The sequence below is a fragment of the Phyllopteryx taeniolatus genome, chromosome 3 (genome assembly GCF_024500385.1).
Source record: "Phyllopteryx taeniolatus isolate TA_2022b chromosome 3, UOR_Ptae_1.2, whole genome shotgun sequence".
Lineage (NCBI taxonomy): Eukaryota > Metazoa > Chordata > Actinopteri > Syngnathiformes > Syngnathidae > Phyllopteryx > Phyllopteryx taeniolatus.
This window is the reverse complement of record NC_084504.1, coordinates 10,645,240-10,668,520: the sequence shown is the minus strand read 5'-3', so window position 1 is coordinate 10,668,520 and position 23,281 is coordinate 10,645,240. Positions and strand designations below refer to the sequence as shown.

The 23,281-nt window shown below is 41.5% G+C and overlaps 3 protein-coding genes across 20 annotated transcripts in view; all 3 read right to left on the bottom strand.

Moving 5' to 3' along the window:
* Window positions 1-4,603, bottom strand: part of LOC133475719 (uncharacterized) — an 88,997-nt gene extending 84,394 nt beyond the window's left edge. For 11 of the 17 annotated variants that reach the window (XM_061769001.1, XM_061769011.1, XM_061769014.1 and 8 more), the window contains exons 1-2: window positions 4,488-4,603; window positions 4,366-4,411 (exon numbers count right to left, since the gene is read on the bottom strand). In XM_061769001.1, coding sequence (XP_061624985.1) covers window positions 4,366-4,411; window positions 4,488-4,588 — 147 coding nt within the window. In that variant the 5' untranslated portion in view covers window positions 4,589-4,603. The other 6 variants (XM_061769005.1, XM_061769006.1, XM_061769010.1 and 3 more) reach the window with 6 other exon arrangements.
* Window positions 4,604-4,751: 148 nt separating this feature from the next.
* Window positions 4,752-16,574, bottom strand: LOC133475747 (gastrula zinc finger protein XlCGF57.1-like). The gene is made up of 3 exons (XM_061769096.1): window positions 16,418-16,574; window positions 16,252-16,337; window positions 4,752-10,681 (listed from the first exon to the last, which is right to left on the bottom strand). Exons 1-3 carry the CDS (start codon window positions 16,510-16,512, stop codon window positions 8,958-8,960), a joined length of 1,905 nt encoding a protein of 634 aa, XP_061625080.1. The 5' UTR covers window positions 16,513-16,574; the 3' UTR covers window positions 4,752-8,957.
* A 1,366-nt stretch (window positions 16,575-17,940) lies between these two features.
* LOC133475743 (gastrula zinc finger protein XlCGF57.1-like) lies at window positions 17,941-23,265 on the bottom strand. 2 transcript variants are annotated; one of them, XM_061769086.1, is made up of 4 exons: window positions 22,520-23,265; window positions 22,099-22,205; window positions 21,923-22,008; window positions 17,941-20,108 (listed from the first exon to the last, which is right to left on the bottom strand). In XM_061769086.1, exons 2-4 carry the CDS (start codon window positions 22,191-22,193, stop codon window positions 18,163-18,165), a joined length of 2,127 nt encoding a protein of 708 aa, XP_061625070.1. In that variant the 5' UTR covers window positions 22,194-22,205; window positions 22,520-23,265; the 3' UTR covers window positions 17,941-18,162. The 2 variants fall into 2 exon arrangements, with proteins under 2 accessions (XP_061625070.1, XP_061625071.1); XM_061769087.1 differs by lacking the exon at window positions 22,520-23,265 and adding an exon at window positions 21,689-21,794 and having other exon boundaries at window positions 22,099-22,150.
* Between the last annotated feature and the right edge of the window lie 16 nt (window positions 23,266-23,281).

Below are 23,281 nucleotides of genomic sequence, written 5' to 3'. Positions count from 1 at the left end.
TTACACCACAGATGGAGCAACTAAAGGGTTTTTCTCCTGTGTGTGTCCTCATGTGTTTCACCATGTTTGACTTTCGAGAGAATGTTTTACCACAAGTTGAGCAACTAAAGGGTTTTTCTCCTGTGTGCGTTCTCATGTGTTTTACCATGTTTGACTTTAGAGTAAATCTTTTCCCACAACTTGGGCAACAGAAGGGTTTTTCTCCTGTGTGTGTTCTCATGTGTGGTACCACGGATGACTTATGACAGAATATTTTAGCACACAATGAGCAACGAAAGCAATTTTCATCCCTGTGGGTTCTCATGTGTCTAATATATGCTTTCTCAGTAAAATGCTTACCACAAACTGAGCAGGTAAAATTTTGTTTTCGTGTTTCCGACGTTTCATTATTGCAAAGATTTTTGTCCTTTTCTGAGCTTTTGAGCTCTTCGTTGTCACCTTTAGAGTCTTTGTTCCTCATTAAAGGTTCTTCCTTGTCGTCGCTGTGTGACAGTGAACCTAAGCGGTTGTCTGGTAGTGGTCCTCTACAGCGGTCTCTGCTCGGACCTTGCTGATTAAACTGTGACCGCTTGGGTGGTTCGTCTTCATTGTCTTCACTCTTCATAGAGACACCAGTCGGTGGCAACTTGCTGACATCAAACACCTCCTCTTCCTCTTTCAACTGGGAGGGCTGAGGATCCTCCTCTTCCTCTGTTACGTGGGGAGGCTGTGGTTGCTTCTGTTCCTCTCTATGTGAGGGGGCAGTGGATTGTCGTGTTCCAAGATGGAGCTCCCCTCATGCGATTGAGGGGCAAGTTTTCTGATGACTAATCAGCTGCTGAATGTCTGCAGGACACAAGCAAGTCAATGATGTTACAATAACTACCGCCAAATAGTGGACAATTTTTCTACCAAAAACAACATTAATCATCCTGGGGTGTAGTGGGAAAAAAGAAAATAGACATATTGGTAGAAAGCCCAAGCACAGTCAGAAACTGTTTGTTTGTTAGCTCGGGCTGCAGTTCAGGGCACACGGTACATGTGGTATACCACGGACAAAAACTTGCACGGCACACCATCCAATGAAAATGTAAAATAACACACCGAGGAGCGGCACGGTGGATGACTGTTTAGAGCGTCTGCCTCACAGTTCTAAGGACCGGGGTTCAATCCCCAGCCCCGCCTGTGTGGAGTTTGCATGTTCTCCCCGTGCCTGCGTGGGTTTTCTCCGGGCACTCCGGTTCCCTCCCACATCCCAAAAACATGCATGGTAGGTTAATTGGAGACTCTAAATTGCCCGTAGGTGTGAATGTGAGTGCAAATGGTTTGTTTATATGTGCCCTGCGATTGGCTGGCAACCAGTTCTGGGTGTACCCCGTCTCCTGGCCGATGATGGCTAGGATAGGCTCCAGCCCTCCCGCGACCCTTGTGAGGATAAGCGGCTCAGAAAATGGATGGATGGAACACACCGAGGCTTAAAACCATTTATATAGTGACAAATTTGTCTCTCACTTTATATATACTCACTCAATGCCTGTTTAGTGTAACACAAAGCTGATATCCTTGTCCAGCACTGGAGCGAGGTCTGCCGGTGCAAAAGCAAAAAAACACTGCCTAATTAATAGGGATGGGACTTAAATGCATTAATCACTATTAATAAATTAGTATTTTTAAATGAATACATTTGAATCACATTTTGTGTTCCACACAATGCGGAACGTTTGTCAGTACACCATTTCCTGGTACACTGATTACACAGATGCACACCTCGGAGCTCGGCTACCAAAATGGAAGAATTGGATGAAACAGCGCTGCTACGACTGATGGGAGAAGAACATTTCATTTAAAAAAAAAAAATACCCAATGGAAGCCTTGAAAAGCATGGTTTGGTGCAAATTGTGCAAAAAGAAGTTTTCATACCATCTGCCACGCAGAAACCATTAAAGGGCAATACTGTTCTCAAAAATGTCCTAAAATTTAATGTTGGCCAGGGAGATTTTCTATTACTTATTCTACTGTTGGCGGCACGGTGGACGACTGGTTAGAGCGTCGGCCTTACAGTTCTGAGGACCGGGGTTCAATCCCCAGCCCCGCCTGTGTGGAGTTTGCATATTCTCCCCGTGCCTGCGTGGGTTTTCTCCGGGCACTCCGGTTTCCTCCCACATCCCAAAAACATGCATTAATTGGAGACTCTAAATTGCCCGTAGGGATGACTGTGACTGTGAGTGCGAATGGTTGTTTGTCTCTATGTGCCCTGCGATTGGCTGGCGACCCGTTCAGGGTGTACCCCGCCTCCTGCCCGATGATAGCTGGGATAGGCTCCGGCACGCCCGCGACCCTAGTGAGGAGAAGCGGCTCAGAAAATGGATGGATGGATGGATATTCTACTGTTTTGCATTAAAATGCAATACAAAAAATTTATCCAGAGTTAACAATATACCCGTCTGTGTCAATAATTTGATTTGGTCGTCCAATAAAATCCATTAAATAAAACCATGTTGCTGTTTAGGACAAATATTGTCATACGATTAAAATGCGATTCTTCTTGTCCTTTCAGACAAGATTTCCTCAAAGGTTTTCCTCAGGCCCCCACCCCCACACACACACACACCCCCAGCAATAGTGCACTTCCTGTTTCCTGTTTGTGTAGCTGAAGGCACGGCGTGGTCTGTCTTGGCGAAGGATTGCGAGGCGCCTACAAACAAGGAAAAAGTGGGCGTGCCAGTCTTCAGCACGGAGCTGTCCATCTTTTGTCCGAAGTTAAACGTGACGGCAGGAGACTCCTCAGTCTTGTCCTTAAAAGAAAATGCGGCCGAGGAGGACGACGAGGCAGGAAGCTAGGGGTGGGCTTTCTGGTCTTCTGCGGCCGCCGCCACCGTGGCTTCTGTTCGTCCAAACCATCGAAGTCTGCTCTCTCTAACTTTGTCTCCAAAAATTCTAACCTTGGCTGTCCCTCTGGTGAGTTCATTTCTAATTTTATCCAACCTGGTCACTCAGAGAGCGCACCTCAACATCTTCATTACCGCCACCTCCAGCTCTGCTTCCTGTTGTCTCTTCAGTGCCACTGTCTCTAATCCGTACATCATGGCTGGCCTCACCACTGTCTTATAAACTTTGCCCTTCATCCTAGCAGAGCCTCTTCTGTCACATAACACACCTGACACCTTCCTCCACCCGTTCCAACCTGCTTGGACATGTTTCTTCACTTCCTTACCATAATCACCATTGCTCTGGACTGTTGACCCCAAGTATTTAAAGTCCTCCACCCTCGCTATCTCTTCTTCCTGTAGCCTCACTTTTCCTTCTCCACCGCTCTCATTCATGCACATACAGCATCTGAAATAAGTATTTAACATGTCAACATTTTTCTCAGGTATTAAGACAGGTCCTTAAAGCAATCAATTAATTAATTGTTAACCGCCAGTCCCTTTAGCCACAAAAAAAGGAAAGTGAACAGGAAGAGAGAAAGGTGAACATGCTTTACATAGGTATGTTACTACGTCCAGAAATGCGGCTGCCATGTTCTTCCTATTTCCCTGTGCCACATTTCAGGCAAGTGAATTTAGCGACGGTCCACCCAAAATTGCGTTTTCTCACTGTTTCATGCAAGGTAAGGTACTTGTTCCTTTCAGATTATGCGGTTAGGAAAGCCCTTTACCGCCTCGTTATTGAATTTTCCAAATAGATTGAGATTTTCTGTGTTTCTGGCAAAAATAAATGTTCCTCGATTTCGGCGTAAAAAAAAAAAAAAACGCACGCTCGTAAGATTCCTCCTCGAGAGAACGCTACATCCTTGATTCACTATTTTTGTTATTTTTGTTTCCTGTGAAGTTTGAAGTAATTATGGTGAAGCAAGTGCTCTCAGTTTGACCCTAAAAACGAGAAGGCTCGAGCGGATGCCATTGAAAAATCTGAAAATGGTGTGTTTAAACATCACATTTCCATGTCAACTCTTAGAAACAGCCGGGCATTTATCTATATTTGCAGGCACACATTTCTTAATGATTTATATTGATTTCTGGGCAGAACATCTTGGCAAATTTTCGACATACGAAGTGGCAAAAAAAAAATCCTTAATCCTTATCCGATTCTTCCCAACCAGGGCTTATTTTATTTGTGCAACACTCCTCTATCCAATGATATCGACATAATAGTATTTTGGAAATTTCAGTAACATTGCTACTTTAGCCAGTCTTTGAAACGTTTTACTTACATAATGCCAGAGCAAGCCGCTTATCATCTTTTAGTCCTACTTGCATTGCTGTTATTTCACCATCAATATGAATCTAATTACTCTGTTCATTAATGTTTAAAAAAAAAAAAAATTAAAAAGTAGAAGATTGGTGGCCGTGGCCAGACTTTGGATGTAGAAGATGTGATTCTTGCCTTCTGCTTCCACTTGTTTTCGTTCTCCTCGTACGACGCCATTGTCCTGTTAAACATTCAGAATATGTTATTAGTCGCTCCCTCAACAACTGTTTTTTGACCATTTTTCCGCTCGACTTCACCTTGTGGCTTTCTCGGAGTCGAGACCACGCCAACTTCCGGCTTTTTCTTCTTCGATGGTGGTTTTACGGCGGAAGTGTCCATGGCAACGCACTGCTTCCATCTTGCGGCGGCATTAAAGACAATTGGATGAGAGCCGAAAGCGACAAGTCGTGTTTGAAAAGTTGCTAGTTTAAAAAATAATTTTCTCTGACTATCCGTATTGGATTTGAAGTAAAACAAACAGGATTCAATTGAAGTGTCGATGTTGACCTTTATTCTGATGATTTTAAAGGTTTTCAAACTAATGTTAGAGCTTGGGCCTCATCAGAGGGTAGCTTGAGAAATGAATATATTTCACAGGCCATTTGGTTTCATTAGTCACTCTTCTCTTTTCCTCGCCGTTTCGTTACCTTTGTTTGCCGTTGTAAGTAATCATTCGTGCTCAGAGGTGAGCTCAGATACCTACCTTTCAAAATAAAAGCCATACACTTAAAACAGGCAGTGAAACTGAATTTTGCACGTATAAAACAAAATGTAATAAAACAGTTCCCGTGACTATTTTAACAATACATTCTTAATTCATTGAACATTAGGAACTCGAAGCATGTATGCACTTGCGCACTTGGAGTGAGTAGGCATACTGACGGTCACTTGCCCAAACGCATAGTGATAACAATCAGAATCATCTTTATTTGCCAAGCATGTCAAAAACACAAGAAATTTGTCCCCGGTAATTGGAGCCTCTCTAGTACGACAACAGACAGTCAATTGACAGAGAATACTTCTGAGACATACAGACAAAAAAACAGTCACTGAGCAAAAAAAAAAAGTTACCAGTAATGTGGTAATGCCGATAATTCATTTATTTATTAATTGTGCAAAAAGATGCAGAGTCCTCTAGCAATTAGAGCAGTTTGAAATGACTAATAGAACAATAGTCAGGTGCAATGACCGTTGTGCAAAGGGCGCAGAGAATTCAAGAAATGTATGCAGTTTAAAGTGACTCGTAGTGCGATAATCTGGGACAATGTCAGTTGTGCAAATGTTGCAGATACTACTCAGTCGATTGTGCAAATGGTGCAGATGCTACTCAGGCATATGAGTGGCCAGCATTGGACAACAACAGATATGCAAATTGTGCAGTGTGGCGAGACTACTACAGTGAGTGCACGAGTAATGTATAACTGGCCCGACAGAGATGTGACAACAAACTCGAGACAAAATTGGCATGTTGCAGTGGAATTGTAAGTTAACTTGAAGAAGTTAATGACAAGATGGAAGAAGCTGTTGGAATGGCTGCTTGTTTTAGTTTGCATTGTTCGGTAGCGATCAATTTAGTGCCCTATATAGTGCACTTAAAATTTCCCACAAAGCCTTGAAAAAAGCAGTGAACAAAGCGACTTGATGGGTCGCAGACGGAGGGAGTGAATCTTTCGTATAAATGTAACTTTTCAACAAAGCTTCACTTGTTGACATTTTTATAGCAATGTACAGTCAAATCATCTCGTTTTAATAATGTATTTAGTGCACTATATGGTGGTGAGTGATTTCGGACACTGTCCTAAATCATTCACTCATTTCCTACCCCCCGTATAAGGGTTGCACTATACACTGTATGTATTATATAGTGAGCTTCTTCATATCAGCTTTTGGACAACACACGGTGCTCTGTGAATGATGTCAGAAAATAAGAAAATAAATAAAAATTGCAGGTGGCACGATGGACGACTGGTTAGAGCGTCAGCCTCACAGTTCTGAGGACCCGGGTTCAATCCCCGGCCCCGCCTGTGTGGAGTTTGCATGTTCTCCCCGTGCCTGCATGGGTTTTCTCCAGGCACTCCGGTTTCCTCCCACATCCCAAAAACATGCATTAATTGACAACTCTAAATTACCCGTAGGTGTGACTGTGAGCGCAAACGGTTGTTTGTTTGTATGTGCCCTGCGATTGGCTGGCAACCAGTTCAGGGTGTACCCCGCCTCCTGCCCGATGACAGCTGGGATAGGCTCCAGCACGTCCGCGACCCTAGTGAGGAGAAGCGGCTCAGAAAATGGATGGATGGATGGATAAAAATTGCACAATTTTAAAACAAGATGGTTTTACTGTACATTGCTATAAAAGCCAACAATCTTAGCTTTATAGAAAATTTACATACTTTACAAATACAAAGTTACATATACTACCAACTTCCGCCTTTTTCTTCTTCGATGGTGATTTTACAGCAGCAGTGTACCTGGCAACGTTCAATAATCCCCCCCATGCCACCAGAAACGTCAACACCTAGTGACACACTTGTGAGGAACATTTCGATTTTTGTCAGGCAAAACAAACACATGACACAAGAAAAACCAGAACAACATTAATATTTTATCTTTTTATTTATAATTTTATTAGATTTTCTTTCTTTGAATAGCTGAGTGACAAAATATGGATTTTTTTGTTTTATTTCAGTTTTGATTTATTCAGTACGATGTCTTGGTGCTAAATTGCTAAATATAAAACTATATAGTGAGTTTCATTTACAGAATGACATTAGAAATAACAGGTTGTATGATCCTTTAGCAAAGCTAAATTGAGGGGAAAATATATGTAAAATGTGATACGGAAGATTTATTGTGCAGATCTCAAAAGTCAAAATCAAAACTCAGCACTCTCAGAATGCATAGACTATAACATGTTTTAATTGTACTTTTATTTTTTTCTCTTTGTTTTAAATGTTTAGAAGCTGTTTATTTTCCTTTGTTTTTAAACGCTTTTAATCATATAAAGCACATTGAGTTACCTTAAGTATGAAATGCGCTATATAAATAAATTTGCTTTGCTTTGCTATTCATGTATATGGTGGTTGTGATTATGTGGGTTTAATGTGTAAATGTGTGTGCATGTATTTGTTTAAATACATAGGTGCATGTTTACCCATGTAGATGATCATGCTGGTGCTCGTTAAGGGGAAGACGTACTTATGTATGTCTAGTGATGTACAGTAAATGTGCAAAATGTATGGATATATTTGTATTGGAGCTTGTGTACAAAAATTGCACATAATAATGTACGAATGCTACTCAAAAACATCTGGCAAAACTACAATAAAAATATTTATGTAAAAAACCTCAGCACTCTATTGTGCAAACAAACATTTCTGATATTGTACACATAATATACTATAACGTAAACCCTCGTTTATCGCGGAGGTTACATTCGAGAAAGTCCCCACAGTAAATTAAATCCACAAAGTAGCAACCACTTATTTATTATATTACTATTAGGGCTGTGAGGATAAGCGGCTCAGAAAATGGATGGATGGACTGATAAATCACAATTAATCACAGGGGCCAAATGCACAAAAAAATAATACTACATTTTGCTTTGAGATGGTATTTTAAACTTGTTGTGCTTCAATGAAGAGAGATTTCAGCGCTAATTACTATATAGATTTATAAGTTCCATAAACACAATTCAATGCCAATTTAAGTTAACTGCACTTCAGAGAGGTGCTGGTATTTTATTTGTCCACTTGAGGTTACCATCCACACACACGATACAAGCACATGCCGAGTGAGCATACCCTGCTTGAGTGACGTGAGTAACAGTCCATAAGGACATGGTGTCAACAGGAGATTTCATGCATTAACCATTTACACCATTCGTCACACTGACAGTCCTGGGAACGTAGTCAGCAAAAAATAGGAAAATAGAAGGATATCATCAACAAACATTACCATGATTGGTTGGTAGAGTACAAATCTTATGTCAGCCAATCACTTGCCACAGTATTTAAGAGGCCAAGCATAGCCACTTCAAGTTAACATACCACGCATGTTGTCGAGTCCTCTCCGGAACATTTTTTACTTCCCCTAAGCAGCGGAACACATGGCAACTGGCCATAACAAAATACGGCCAAACCGGAACAGTTGACATCTCTGCATGATGCTTAATGCTTAATACTTGATGATGATGGATGAGTGATGTTTAATTCTTTGCATTTTTATTTCATTCTGATATTACTGTGTTTCTTTAGAGTGCAATACTGTAGAGTGCAATTCTTATTTAAAAACACATTTTAAATTTGTTGGTGTTTTTGGGGAGGGGGGCACTGGAACAGATGAATGGCCTTTCTACTCATTTTCAATGGGTACAGGTGATTTGAGATGTGACTGATTTTCGTTACAAGTGTGGTCACAGAATATAATACAAAAGTCAATGTACCAGAGTAAATTGCTTTTGGAACCTTGATTGTGCTATATTTACAGCTCTCAATATTAATATAGGATTTTAAAAACATTTTAGGGGGATGTCAATTACTCATAGTTTTTCAGGATTCACGACTGGGCTTAGTCCATATACAGTGCAAAAGAGATTACTGTGAATCGAAAGTGAACATTAAAAATTGAACAAATATGATGATGATGCTTAAATGCAGGCTGATGAGGATGACAACAATGACATGTAGTGTATTACACAGCCAAACACAGCTCTTCCATAGAATAAAATGCTATAAAAACAATATGGGGTCTGCTTCGGATGCCGCGGTCTTTCGGGGGATTAATTTTCCTGTGTGTGTTTTCATGTGTGTTTCCAAATAGTCTTTTCTAGAGTAAGTTTTATCACAAGTTGAGCAACTAAAGGGTTTTTCTCCTGTGTGTATTTTCATGTGTCTAACCATAACTGACTTTTGAGTGAAACCTTTACCACAAATTGAGCAAAAAAAGGGTTTTCCTCCTGTGTGTGTTCTCATGTGTGATACCACGTGTGATTTATGAGAGAATGTTTTATGACACATTAAGCAACTAAAGGGTTTTTCTCCTGTGTGCGTTTTCATGTGTCTAACCATAACTGACTTTTGAGTAAACCTTTTACCACAAGTTGAGCAACAAAATGGTTTTTCTCCTGTGTGTGTTCGCATGTGTGTTTCCAAATAATCTTTTCTACAGTAGGTTTTACCACAAGTTGAGCAACAAAAGAGTTTTTCTCCTGTGTGTGTTGTCATGTGTGACACCAGATTTTGTTTTGTAATGAATTTTTGACCACAGACGGAACAACTAAAGTTTTTTTCTTCTGTGTGTTTTCTCATGTGTGTTTCCATTTTGTCCTTTCTAAAGAACATTTTACCACAATTTGAGCAACTAAAGGGAGCTTCCCCTGTGTGTTTTTTCATGTGTGTTTCCATTATGTCTTTTCGAGAGAAGGTTTTACCACAGGTTGAGCAACTAAAGCGTTTTTCTCCTGTGTGTGTTATCGTGTGTCTTACCAGATGTCGTTTCTGTGAGAATGTTTTACCACAAACCAAACAACAAAAGGGTTTTTCTCCGGTGTGTGTTTTCATGTGTTCTGTCATGGTTCGCTTAGCAGTGAATCTTGCACCACAAATGGAGCAACAAAACGGTTTTTCTCCTGTGTGTGTTCTCATGTGGTATACCATGTTTGACTTTCGAGAGAATGTGTTTCCACAAATGGAGCAAGCAAACGGTTTGTCTCCTGTGTGTGTTCTCATATGTTTTACCATATTTGACTTTAGAGTGAATCGTTCACCACAACTTGCGCAACAAAAGGGTTTTTCTCCTGTATGTGTCTTCATGTGTTGTGACATGTTCTTTTTTCGAGTGAAACTTTTACCACAAATTGAGCAACAGAAAGGTTTTTGCCCTGTATGTGTTCTCATGTGTTGTACCACAGATGACTTATGAGAGAATGTTTTAGCACACAATGAGCAACGAAAGCCTTTGTCATCTCTGTGTGTTCTCATGTGTCTAATATATGCTTTTTTAGCAAAACGTTTACCACAAACTGAGCAGGTAAAACATGTTTTACGCGTTTGTGATGTTTCCTTTTTTCCAAGACTTTTCTCTTTTTTGGAGCTTTGCAGCTGTTTGTTGTCACCTTTGTAGTCTTTGTCCCTCCTTAAAGGTTCTTCCATGTCGTCACTGTCTGACAGTGGAGCTAAGAGGTTGTCACAATGGTCTCCACACAGACTGTGCTGATGAAACTGTGACCGCTCGGGTTGTTTGTCTTCATCGTCTTCACTCTTTACAGAGACATCAGTCGGTGGCAACTTGCTGTCATCAAACTCCGCATCTTCCTCTTTAATGTGGGGAGGCTGTGGATGGTTCTCTTCCTCTCTAATGTGGGGGGACTGTGGCTCCTCGTGCTCAAAACTGGAGCTCCCCCCAGGTGACTGAGAGGCAAATTCTTTTTGATGAGCAATCAGTTGCTGGATGTCTGCAGGGCACAAGACAGACGTGCAAACACCAAAGGATTGAAAAAGGTGACAAAAAAAAAACATTGTAGGGCGGCTCTGGGGGGGATCCCCGGGGACTCTGCAGAGAATTTTTTCGATTTTAACAATCTAAAGGATTCTGAAGAGTACAATAAGGCAAAATTCTTCAAGCAGAAAAGCATTTATTTACACCGCTTCAGTACATGCTGATGTGTAAATTTAAGATAAAAATTAAATTTGCCTCATTTCTTTGCTTTTTTGTTTTGGCCTCCAACTTGAGCCAGGACCATCTCAACCTGCACCTGATGCCTGCTTCAAGCTGTGCCACATGATCCCAAGACTGATCCCAAATGCATCCAATTTGAAGTTAGTTCATTCTGTGTTGTGACATAATCCTTAACATCGCTCCGTCGCTTAATACATTTAACATTAACACCCATAAACTAATCAGATAATTGTAGGCGCGTTTCCTAATTAATACAAGATGTACTAGCGGAACAGCACTTGTCGCCAGTGTTACGTGTGCTTCGCTGTTCCGGTGGGACCACAACCAGAGCCACGACCCAGAGCACCCTTCAACGCCAAAATACAAAAGACCAGTGCAACAAATACAACTCTGGCTGATCTGATAAGCAAAAATGTTGCTTAAACGTAAGAGTAGCAATAGAGGATGTCTGCTCCAGAGGTGGGTACAGTAGACAAATATTGTATTCAAGTAAGCGTACCATTACTTGACAATAATGTGACTCAAGTAAAAAGAAGTCCGCCAAAAAATTACTTAGGTGTAAAAAGTACACAGTGAAATAATTACTCAAGTACTGAGTAAATAGTGAGTAACTTCTGATTTTTTTAACCACAGCATGACATCAATAAAATAACAATAAAATAAAATGTGAACATGCAAATTCTGATGTTGCTGTGTGCGTGCGTGCGTGTGTGTTTGAACAGCCAAAATGACAACAAAACATCTGAAATTTACTCCAAGGTGTTTTCTCAAGTCATAAGTGAGCTGAAATATCCACGTTTGGGCATACAGTGCCAGATAAGTATGACAATACATGAAAGCTGTTGTTTTTGTTCGTCTAAATTTAAACATGAGTATTGTGCCGTTGCCTTCATGGTCACCAACGACCTTCCCAACATGGTGGCCACGTAGCCACGACAATCAGCCGGGCTGGCTTATCTAGTGTTAATGCCTATGCCCGGGAAGCCCAATAGAAGACGTGTGAGGTCATGTGACTTTCTTGTGTCGTTTAATTGGTGAACTAGACTTAAATGTCATTGTGACTGATTTGCATGTATGACAAGAGAGCCAACGAGGTTAACTAACTACTGCCATGCAGTCGACAATTTTTCTGGCAATAGCAACACTTTGGTTGTGTGATGTAGTACTGTAAACTTTCAGACAACTCCATATTTCAAATTGTTTTTGGAAATTGTGGACGTCGTGTCCTCCGGGCCAAAGAGGAAAAGAACCATCCGGACTGTTATGGACGTGAAGTGCAAAAGCCTGCATCTGTGATGTTATGGGGCTGTGTTAGTGCCAATGGCATGGGTAACTTACACATCTGTGAAGGCACCATTAATGCTGAAAGGTACATACAGGTTTTGGAGAAACATATGCTGCCATCCAAGCAACGCCTTTTTCATTTACACCCGTGCTTATTATAGCAAGACAATGCCAAACCACATTCTGCACGTGTTACAACAACGTGGCTTCGTAGTAAAAGAGTGTGGGTACTAGACTGGCCTGCCTGCAGTCCAGACCTGTCTCTCATTGAAAATTTGTGGCGCACTATGAAGCGTAAAATACGACAATGGAGACTGTTGAACACCTGAAGCTGTACATCAAGCAAGAATGGGAAAGAATTCCACCTACAAAGCTTCAACAACTAGTGTCCTTAGTTCCCAAACGTTTATTGGATGTTGTTAAAAGAAAAGGTGATGCAACACAGTGGTAAACATGACCCTGTCGCAGCTTTTTTGGAACATGTTGCAGCCATAAAATTCTAAGTTAATGATTATTTGCTAAAAACTAAAGTTTATCAGTTTGAACATTAAATATCTTGTCTTTGTAGTGGATTAAATTACATATAGGTTGAACATGATTTCCAAATCATTGTATTCTGTTTTTATTTATGTTTAACACAATGTCCCAACTTCATTGGAAATGGGTTTATAAATTGTCTGGGGTTTTCCGCCCCTGGTAGGGTCCCCCATGGCAAACAGGTCCCGGGTGAGGGACCAAACAAAGCACGGCTCCAATTAACACTTATGATGATAAAAATAAAGGGACCCTTGCCCAGGGATGCGGGTCACCGGGGCCCCCATCTGGAGCCTGGCCTGGAGGTGGGGATTGAAGGTGAGCACCTGGTGGCTGGGCCTACACCAATGGGGGCCTCCCGGCACAGCCCGAAGAGACAACGTAGTTCCCCCTTCCCATGAGCTCACCACCTGTGGGAGGGGCCAAGAGGGTCAGATGCGTAGTGAGCTGGGTGGCGGTCCGATCCCCAGCTACAGAAGCTGCCTCTAGGGACGTGGAATGTCACCTCTGCCAGGGAACGAGCCCGAGCTGGTGTGCGAGGTTGAGACGTTCCGACTAGATATAGTCGGGCTCACCTCCACACACAGCTTGGGCTCCGGTACCAGTCTTCATTAAAAGGGTTGGATTATGTTCTACTCTGGAGAGGCAGGTGTGGGCATACTGACCCCTGACTTGGTGCCTGTACGTTGGGGTTTAACCCGATGGACGAGAGGTCGATCTACGTTCCTACCCTCACCTATGGTCACGAGCTGCGGGTCGTGACCGAAAGAACAAGACCGCGGATACAACCGGACAAAATTAGTTTCCTCCGCAGGGTCTCCCTTAGATGTAGGGTGAGAAGCTCTGTCATCCGGGAGGGGCTGAGAGTCGAGCCACTGCTCCATTGAGAGGAGCCAGATGAGGTGGCTCGGGCATCTGGTTTGGATGCCTCCAAATAAACGTTTTATATTCAAATCACCCATTGTTTTTTTCCCCCTTAATCCAAACTGTATGTTGATATTAAGTTAAAGTTATGATGCTGTTGTGTTAAGTCCATAATTCATGAAAAGTTAAAACAAACCAAAAAAAAAAAATGGATACGTAGAATACATGTAAACACATGCATACCTGTTGTTATACTTTGCTTTTCTCTGAACATGCATGTTTGCATTGTCTTTTCAAATTATAAAAGAAATCACCTGTTTAGTCAGCCACTGCTTGTTGCAGACAAACTTCGTATTCACAGTAAAATACTTTGCAAAAGACATAAGTGAATACTTTATTAATAAATGTCAATTAGTTTGAATAAATTCGAACTGCATGAAACTCCACATTCATTCGTCCACCAATCGCTTCTCTTTCCTTCACTGCCTTAGCAGTGTTACTTTATTTTTTTTACGGAATATATTTTCATATCACTAAAAGCCTGCAGCGGCACGGTGGACGACTGGTTAGAGCGTCAGCCTCACAGTTCTGAGGACCCGGGTTCAATCCCGGCCCCCGCCTGTGTGGAGTTTGCATGTTCTCCCCGTGAATTGGAGACTCTAAATTGCCCGTAGGTGTGAATGTGAGTGCGAATGGTTGTTTCTTTGTATGTGCCCTGCGATTGCCTGGCAACCAGTTCAGGATGTACCCCGCCTCCTGCCCGATGATAGCTGGGATAGGCTCCAGCACGCCCGCGACCCTAGTGAGGAGAAGCGGCTCGGAAAATGGATGGATGGATGGATAAAAGCCTGCATTAGCAGCTCAAATTCCAAAGGGGACGTAACTTGACATGCTTCTATCGGTTTCCATGGTGAACTGACATGTCGGGGCTGCATTGATGATGTCTTTTGGTTGTGGCCGTGAACGTGCTTAGCTCAAGGTGAGCAGACTTAGACTACATTGAACTAATTCAGATCAGCTGTTGTGGACCTGAATGTCCCAGGCTGTGGCCGAAGTCACTCACTAACCACTATATAGTGCACTATATTATGGTTACGCCATTTTGTAGTGGTGTCCGAATGCTTAGTGATCAAATTCAGTGCCCTATAGAGTGCACTCAAAATTTCCCACAAAGCATAGCAAAAACTAGTGAGCAACCGAAGCTCACTCACCGAGTCGTGACATAACATAATGCATTGTGTCATCAGAGAAGAAGTAGTAGTCGAAGAACAAAGGAAGGCCGCGGCCCAGGTTTAGCCTGGTGACCGTGTGAACCTCTATTACCCAATTCGTTTATTCTGGTCGAGGTGATTCTTCAATTATCAGGCTGGATGAAAAGCGTAACAATTTAACAAAAATTAAAACAGAGTCAAATATATAAGGTTGGTAAAGGTTCAGCGCTTAAGTCTTCCCCACGCAGCTCGATCAGCTGCGGGCAGAAAAGACCCCGGAAGTCTTTGGTCGTAATCTTTTATAGTGGAGAGACTGCGTCCATGCAGTCGCGGACCAATCCTAGCTTCGCTTCGGTGTCCGGGTACGTTCGGAAATAGTCTGACGTTCCCACCACGCTCTGAGAGTGCAGTGTTCAGAGAGACAGAGCGGGCTCCATTTTCTATGAATTAACGAACGAGCGTGTTGGCCATTGGCAGGCTACTGTACGTAAGCCCGTCCGCCATATTGAATGTGTCAATTGTGCCTGTAAACACCTCGTCCTGCCTGACGTTCCACCCGCTTTGCCTCCTCAGTGAGAGCGGCAGGCGTGCGCTCCGACTCTCCCAACGTTCCAGAGCTCATAGAGCGTGCTTGGAGTGAATTTCCCAACGTACCCTGTGTTGATATATTGTGCGATTGTTATTTTGCACAGCTAAGTCTAATATATGTACATGTGTACATATAATGCAACTGTATGTTTGTGAGAAGAGCTGCGTTTGTACCTGTAATGGAATGTGGCAAACGAAACGTGCATGCAGTGTTGTGCAAGTGTGCAGCTAGTAATTTCTATCACAGACGGAGACAGACGGAGGGAGTGAATTTTTCGTATAAATGTAAGTAACGTTTCATCAAAGAAAAACAAAACATGACACTTATTTGTTTACAAAATACTCTCGTTTTAATAACATGCAGCAATGGGTTTTTTTCTTTCACCGACCACAACAGCCTACTTTGTTATTGTGCGACAATTGTGACGTCATTAGAGAGCTGTGTAGTGTCCGAAAGCTCTTATGAATGAGCTCACTAAATAGTGCTACACTAAATGGGGAGTAGGGAGTACTGAACGATTTCAGACACAGCACCGGTTTTTGAGTTTCGGGGACGTCAAGTCAGAACTCAGGTTTAGATTTAAGAGCATTTTGAACCTGCTTGCTGGAATAACCCCCTGCTCTGATAGGAAGCCGCCATGTTTCATTTGCGCAAACGATTATATGGAGCATTTTTCATTGATAGTTTAACCAGCCTTTGAAAGGTCTTACATACATAATGACAGAGCAAGCCGCTTATTCACATCACTTATTTTCTTTTAGTCCTTATTGCATTGCTGTCATTTTACTATCAATATGAATATCTTTGCTGTATTAATTTGCTAAAAGCCGTAAAAATCGAAGATTAGTGGACATGTGCACAGACCTTGGATGCTCAACATGACACGATTCTCGCCATCCGCTTCCAGTTGATTTTGTTGTCGTTCGTTCTCTTCGTATGACGCCATTATTCTGTTAAACATTCAGAATGTTTTTAGTCGCTCCCGCACCAACTTTTTGCACTTTTTGGTGGGTTTGCTATTCGATTTCACCTGATGGCCGTCTGGGCGTCTTTGTGTCGTCTCGAAGCTCCGCCAGCTTCCGCCTTTTTCTTCTTCGATTGTGGTTTTACGGCAGCATTGTCCATGGAAACGCATGGCTGCCATCTTGCGGCGGTATTAAAGAGGCTTGCAGATGAGAGCCGAGAAAGTCAAAGTAGCATTTGAAAAGTTGCAATAGTTTAAAAAAGATTTTTGTCGAGCTATCCACATTGGACTTTAAATAAAACAACCAAGATGGAATTGAAGTGTCAACTTTCACCTTTAATCTGAAGATTTTTAAGGTTCTATTTAAAAAATATATCAAACCAATGTAGTAGTGAAGCAGCTTAGCTAAAAATATAAAATAATTGTTCAGTTTGTGCTAAAAGCGTGAAATTTCAACATGGCACCCATTTTTCAAAATGGCTGACAGCAATATGAATACAATATGATATAAAGACAAAATTACTTGAATTTTGACCATACATAGTACTTGTTATTGTCTTTTGGATAATTGAAAATTCAAAAAGGCCACCATTTCTCAGCTGTGACATAGACCTGTTAGATAGGGCTGATCTAAGTGATGAATCATATTTTTCTTGAATTAGGAACTTTAGAATTTCTAAGAAGTGCCCGTCCGTCTCACAAGACTCATATTAAGTGAGGTCAAACCTCGAGTCTATCACAGCGAAGACTAGCCTATTCACATTCACCTTCATAGAAACAGAGGGCTGTGCACCCTTAGGTTTTTTGTTTGCACTTATAATGACTTTATTTATATAGCAGCTTTAAAAACACATGTACACAAAGTGCTTTGACAGACAGAGTAGAAAGGTCCACACCAAACATCATGATCATATTCCCTCCGTGGTGTACCGTGACGGCCTTCTGCTGACCCTAACCCTAACCTTAACCCGTAACACTATCAAACTGACCTACAATTACAACTTAATTAATTATTTTTTTATATTTATGATAATATAATACAATTATGTATATAATAATACAGTATATATTTATTTGTTTCCAATGGTCTTTTGTCTTCATTTCATAGCATGTGTGCATGTGCTTTGCTCAGCTTCCAGTCGTGCATAGTGCTGTATATGTAGAATTTTTTGTTCAATCCGATTTCAGCTTCTATGTGTTGCCATGTAAATATAATCTGCCCAAAACCTTCAGAATCCCAAGTGGTGGCATCAACCAAGTCAAACACACGCGCATAGTTGAAATGGTCTAACCAATCAGATTTTAGATTTACCATTCCTGCACGCAAGATGACTCATGTTGGTATTTTTCCCATCCTCTGATTGGTTCAGCTAAATAGTCCTGTGATTGGTTCAGCTGAATATGTGCATGAGAATTGATTTACTGAAGAGGACGATTTTTGGACATTATTAAAAATTCATTTTCAAGGCCTCTTTTAAAATAATACTCGACTTTGCATGGCAAGGTTGGCTTGTTTTCAATACGGAAAAGGATTTTGGGGCACTTTCAGAGCAGCTTGTATGAGCTATAGCTTACACAGACAGGCAGGAGAAAAGAAAGGTGGTCTGCTTCGTCTCCATCAACAATGTGCAGTACAAAGAGGAGGACAACAATGAACGTAGTGTACTACACAACTAAATAAAACATTTACAGATCTTCAGAAGAATAACTTTCAGTAAAGACAATGTGTGGTCTGCTTCGGATACAGCAGTACTGCAGGGGACTACAGTTGAACATTCATTCTCAGTTGTTTTGTGTCCTCAAGTATGCAATCAAACTGGCCCTGTGAACATAGCTTCCACAAAGGGTTTTGTTCTTGTGTGTTTTCTTCTATGTTTTACCATGTTTGACTTCAGAGCAAATGTTTTACCACAAAATGAGCAACAAAAAGGTTTTTCACCCGTGTGTGTTCTCATGTGTGTTTCCATACTGTCTTTTCGAGAGAAGGATTTGGCACAAGTTGAGCAACTAAACGGTTTTTCTCCCGTGTGCGTTCTCATGTGTGATACAAGACTGTGTTTCTGAATGAATGTTTGACCACAAACTGAGCAACTAAAGGATTTTTCTCCTGTGTGTATTTTAATGTGTGATGCCACGTATGACTTATGGGAAAATGTTTTATCGCACATTGAGCAACGAAAGGGTTTCTCCCCTGTGTGTGTTCTCGTGTGTGATACCAGATTGTGTTTTTGAATGAATGTCTGACGACAAACTAAGCAACGAAAGGGTTTTTCTCCTGTGTGTATTTTCAAGTGTGATCCCATGTGTGACTTTTGGGAGAATGTTTTACCACAAAATGAGCAACAAAAGGGTTTTTCCCCTGTGTGTGTTTTTACGTGTTTTACCATGCTTTGCTTTTGATTGAATCTTTTACCACACAGTGAACAGCAAAATGGTTTTTCACCAGTGTGTGTTCTCATGTGTGATGTCATGGTTCGCTTTATAGTGAATCTTTTACCACAAATTGAGCAACAAAAAGGTTTTTCTCCTGTGTGTATTTTCATGTGTGATGCCATGTGTGACGTTTGAGAAAATCTTTTTTCACACAATGAGCATTGAAAGGGTTTTTCTCCTGTGTGTGTTCTCATGTGTTTTACCATGTTGGACTTATGTGAGAATGTTTTACTACAAACTGAGCAACAAAAAGGTTTTTCACCAGTGTGTGTTCTCATGTGTGCTACCATGGCTCGCTTTAGAGAGAACGTTTTACCACAAATAGAACAATTAAAGGGTTTTTCCCCCGTGTGTGTGCTCATGTGTCGTACTAGTTGTCGTTTTTGAGAGAATGTTTTACCACAAACCAAACAACTAAAAGGTTTTTCTCCTGTGTGTGTTCTCATGTGTGCCACCATATTTCGCTTTAGAGTGAATCTTTTACCACAAATTGAGCAACAAAAAGACTTTACTCCTGTGTGTATTTTCATGTGTGATACCATATGTGACGTTTGAGAGAATGTTTTATCACACATTGAGCAACTATAGGGTTTTTCTCCTGTGTGTGTTCTCATGTGTTTTATCATGTTTGACTTATGAGAGAACGTTTTACCACAAGTTGAGCAACAACATTTTTTTTCTCCTGTGTGTATTCTCATGTGTGATAGCATGTTTGACTTCAGAGTGAATGTTTTCGCACACAATGAGCAATTAAAGGGTTTTTCTCCTGTGTGTGTTCTCATGTGTTGCGCCACTTTTGACTCATGAGAGAATGTTTTATCACACAGTGAGCAACGGAAGAGTTTTTCACTACTGTGTGTTCTCATGTGTCTGACATATGTTTTTTTGGTGAAACATTTACCACAAACTGAGCAGCTAAAACTTTTTTGACATGTTTGTGACATTTCCTTGTTGTTTTTACAGCATTTCGACTCTTTGTTGTCACCTTCAAAGTTTGAGTCGCTCTCCATGCCGTCGCTGTCTGACAGTGGCGCTAAAATGTTGACTGGTGGTGGTCCTCCACAGTGGTCTCCACTTGGACTGTGATGATGAAGCTGTGACCACTGAAGTGGTTCGTCTTTGTCTTCACTCTTCATAGAGACATCAATCAGTGGCAACTCACTGATATCGAACTCATTCACTTCCTCTTTAACAGTTGGAGGCTTTGGATCCACCTCTTTGTCTGTAACATGGGGTGTCTGTGGATCCCCACGCTCGAAACTGGCATGCCCCCCATGCGACTGGGTGAGAAGTTTTTCCTGATGAACAATCAGCTGCTGGACATCTGCAGCACACAAGCAAGCCAATGATGTTACGGTAACAACTGCAATGCAGTCAACATTTCTTCTAGCAAAAACAACATTGTCGTTAACGTGTGATGTACTAAGCTTTCAGACATATTGGTGGACAACCAAAGCATAGTCATACACTGTTTGTTTGTTAAATCCAACTCTTGGCACCAAAACTAAGCCCATTTAAGCCCATTTGAGTATCAACTGTGGAACATCTGTAACATGTAAGGTAAAACTATGAACTACAACTACTATTACTACTTTTGTCTTGCTAAAGACAGACAAAAATGATTGTATCTCCTGCAATTTTGCAGCAGTATCAGTAGTGAGCAGCGCACACAGAGGCAGAAGAGAGCAGACATACTGTACTCGCAAATTTCACAATAAAATGTATGTATGAAAGAGGTTACGCCTCACGGTGCTACATCTTTCATTGCTGTAATTGGATCTCTAGTGGAAAAGCAAATGCAAAAGGAGTGACTTTTGACAATTTGGCCCATGAAGGCACTGAGCAACAAATCGCTGCCTCGTTCTTCACATACTAGTGGTACACTTTCATTGCTCAACAACTCTCCATACTCATATTTTTTTATGTCCTAAATGTATATTTTGTCATAGTGGCTGCTTGTTGTCATACTAGAGTGGCTCCAACTAACTGAGACAAATTCCTTGGGTGTCTCGTAACATACATGGACAATAAATATGATTCTGATCACGACTAAAATATGTACATTGAAAATGGTATGTACTGCACGAACAGTATGTAACTTTTTTTTAACGTTGCTAAACTTTAACCTTCAACGAAGCGTTCCGAACAAACGGATATATGGACTGGGTATCTGGCTGATTCGTGTAAGCATCAATCTCCTTTTCCTTGACAAATGTTCAGTCTTATCACCCTAATTGCAAATTGATGCCAGTAATAGATGTAATGAGATTTTGTTCCTCCCTGATCACCTTTAAGTAATTCACCATTTTTTGACACGGGCGAACAAGGCGACCCGGAAGTTGTTTTTACGCCGCCGTATTAAGGAGAGTCTCAATTGTCTTAAACACGCATGGAGGAGTGATGATCGAGCATCGAGGAGCCTCCATGGGCTATCTTAAATCGAAGGACGTCTGATGTATCCTCTGCTGAACTCTCATAGCTCCTTGATGGTGACGCACTGTATGAAAATGGGCGTGCACCAGCAGGATCGTGAATGGAGCAGAACCTAAAATTAAATAGCAAATCTTCTGTTTTTGTCATTCCTTGATTAAATGGTATGGTATTTTGATGTAAAAAATAGCACAGTACAAGGGGGTTGTGGGGGTGGAGGAGAGCACGGGATGGGGATTGACTAATCATGATCATCTTTGCATCTGCAATGTTCTAAAGTGTAACGGTGTTGATTATATTTGATTTTAAAGTAATCCCTCTTAATATTAAAGCATTAAGTGGACATGTGTGGTGTTAGTAATAATCTAGCCACGCAGACGGGTCATTTGTGAAAGTCTTCTATGACGGTATGTCAGCTTTTGTAGCCGTCTCAAATGACGTCATCGAGTAACGCTTATTTCCCAACATTCCTACCTCCTCCTGCATCGCTCTTCTGTCAATATCCTATGGAATTTCTGGTTGGAGGAGCTAGGACCGAGGAAGTTCCAAATAGAGAAATGAGATGCACCCCCAATAAGCGCTGGAACAAAACACATAGGGTACATCTCATTTCTATATTGCTTACATGCTAGCTCCTCCCATGATTTGATGATTGATACCAATGTTAAACATATTAAAAGTAGAAGACTAACGGACATTTGGACAGACCTTGGATGTACAACACGATGTGATTTTCGCCATCAGCTTCCAGTTGTTTTCCTTGACGCTCGTTCTCCTCGTGCGACGCCATTGTTCTGTTAAACAGTCACAGTATGTTATTTTAGTATTAGTCAATCCCGGGCCAGCAGTTTCCTATTTTTTATGAAATTTTCACTCGATTTCACCTGGTAGCCGTAGTGCTGTTTTGTTGTTGCCTTGAAGGCACGCTAACTTCCGCGTTTTCCTTCGTCGATGGTGGTTTTACGGCAGCGGTGCTCATGGCAACGGACGGCTGCCATTTTGCAGCGGTATTAAAAGGGCGTCAAGAAAAGAGCCGAGAAAGACGAAGCAGGATTCGGAAAGTGATTCAGGCGGAAATGTCCAGAAAAGCTCGTCAAAAACGTCACATTTCTCCATTTTTATTGTAGCCATGCCCCACCAAAAGATGGTCTGACTGTTGCACATATATATATTTTTTTTTATTCGTACATTTTTCGTTTCCAAATTTCAAACCAGTTGTAAGAGATTTTGCCTCATCGAAGGACAGCTAAAGGAATAAATATGTTGCACAGCCCATTTGATTTCATTAGTCATGTTTTTGCTTACCGTTGCCGGCTCGTCTCCTAACTTTTGTTTTACCGTTGCAAGTTACCGTTCGTTTTATGGACTAGGTTTCGGTGCGTACCTTTCAAAATAAAAGCTCAATTGCTTAAAACAGGAAGTAAAATCAAACCTGCATGTATTAAATATAAAACGTAACAACACCGTAGAAATTACTATTTTAACAATGCTAGCTTTTACATGAAACTCGAACATTAATTACCGGAACATTAAATTAATTGGTTTATTTCTTCTTTTCCTTTGGGCATGTCGCCACAACGCGTCATCCTCTTCCATGTAAGCCTATCTCCTGCATCCTCCTCTCTCACACCATTTTCCCTTCATGTCTTCCCTCACTACATCTATCAACCTTCCCTTTGGTCTTCCTCTAGCTTTCTTTCCCAGCAGCTCCATCCTCATCACCCCTCTACCAATCAGTGTTGCCATAGTTACCTAGCAAAAGTAACTTAGTTACTTTACTGATTACTGGGTGATTGACGGGGGGAGAAGCACTTAATATACCTGACGTCAGCCGTGCAGCACGTCAAACCAGCTCCCAGTCCGGAATACAGACGAAGTTGAAGCTTCTCATTGTAAATATTATTTAAGATAAGTATTGTCCTTCACGGCGGCCGACTGGTTAGAGCGTCAGCCTCACAGTTCTGAGGACCCGGGTTCAATCCCCGGCCCCGACTGTGTGGAGTTTGCATGTTCTCCCCGTGCCTGCGTGGGTTTTCTCCGGGCACTCCGGTTTCCTCCCACATCCCA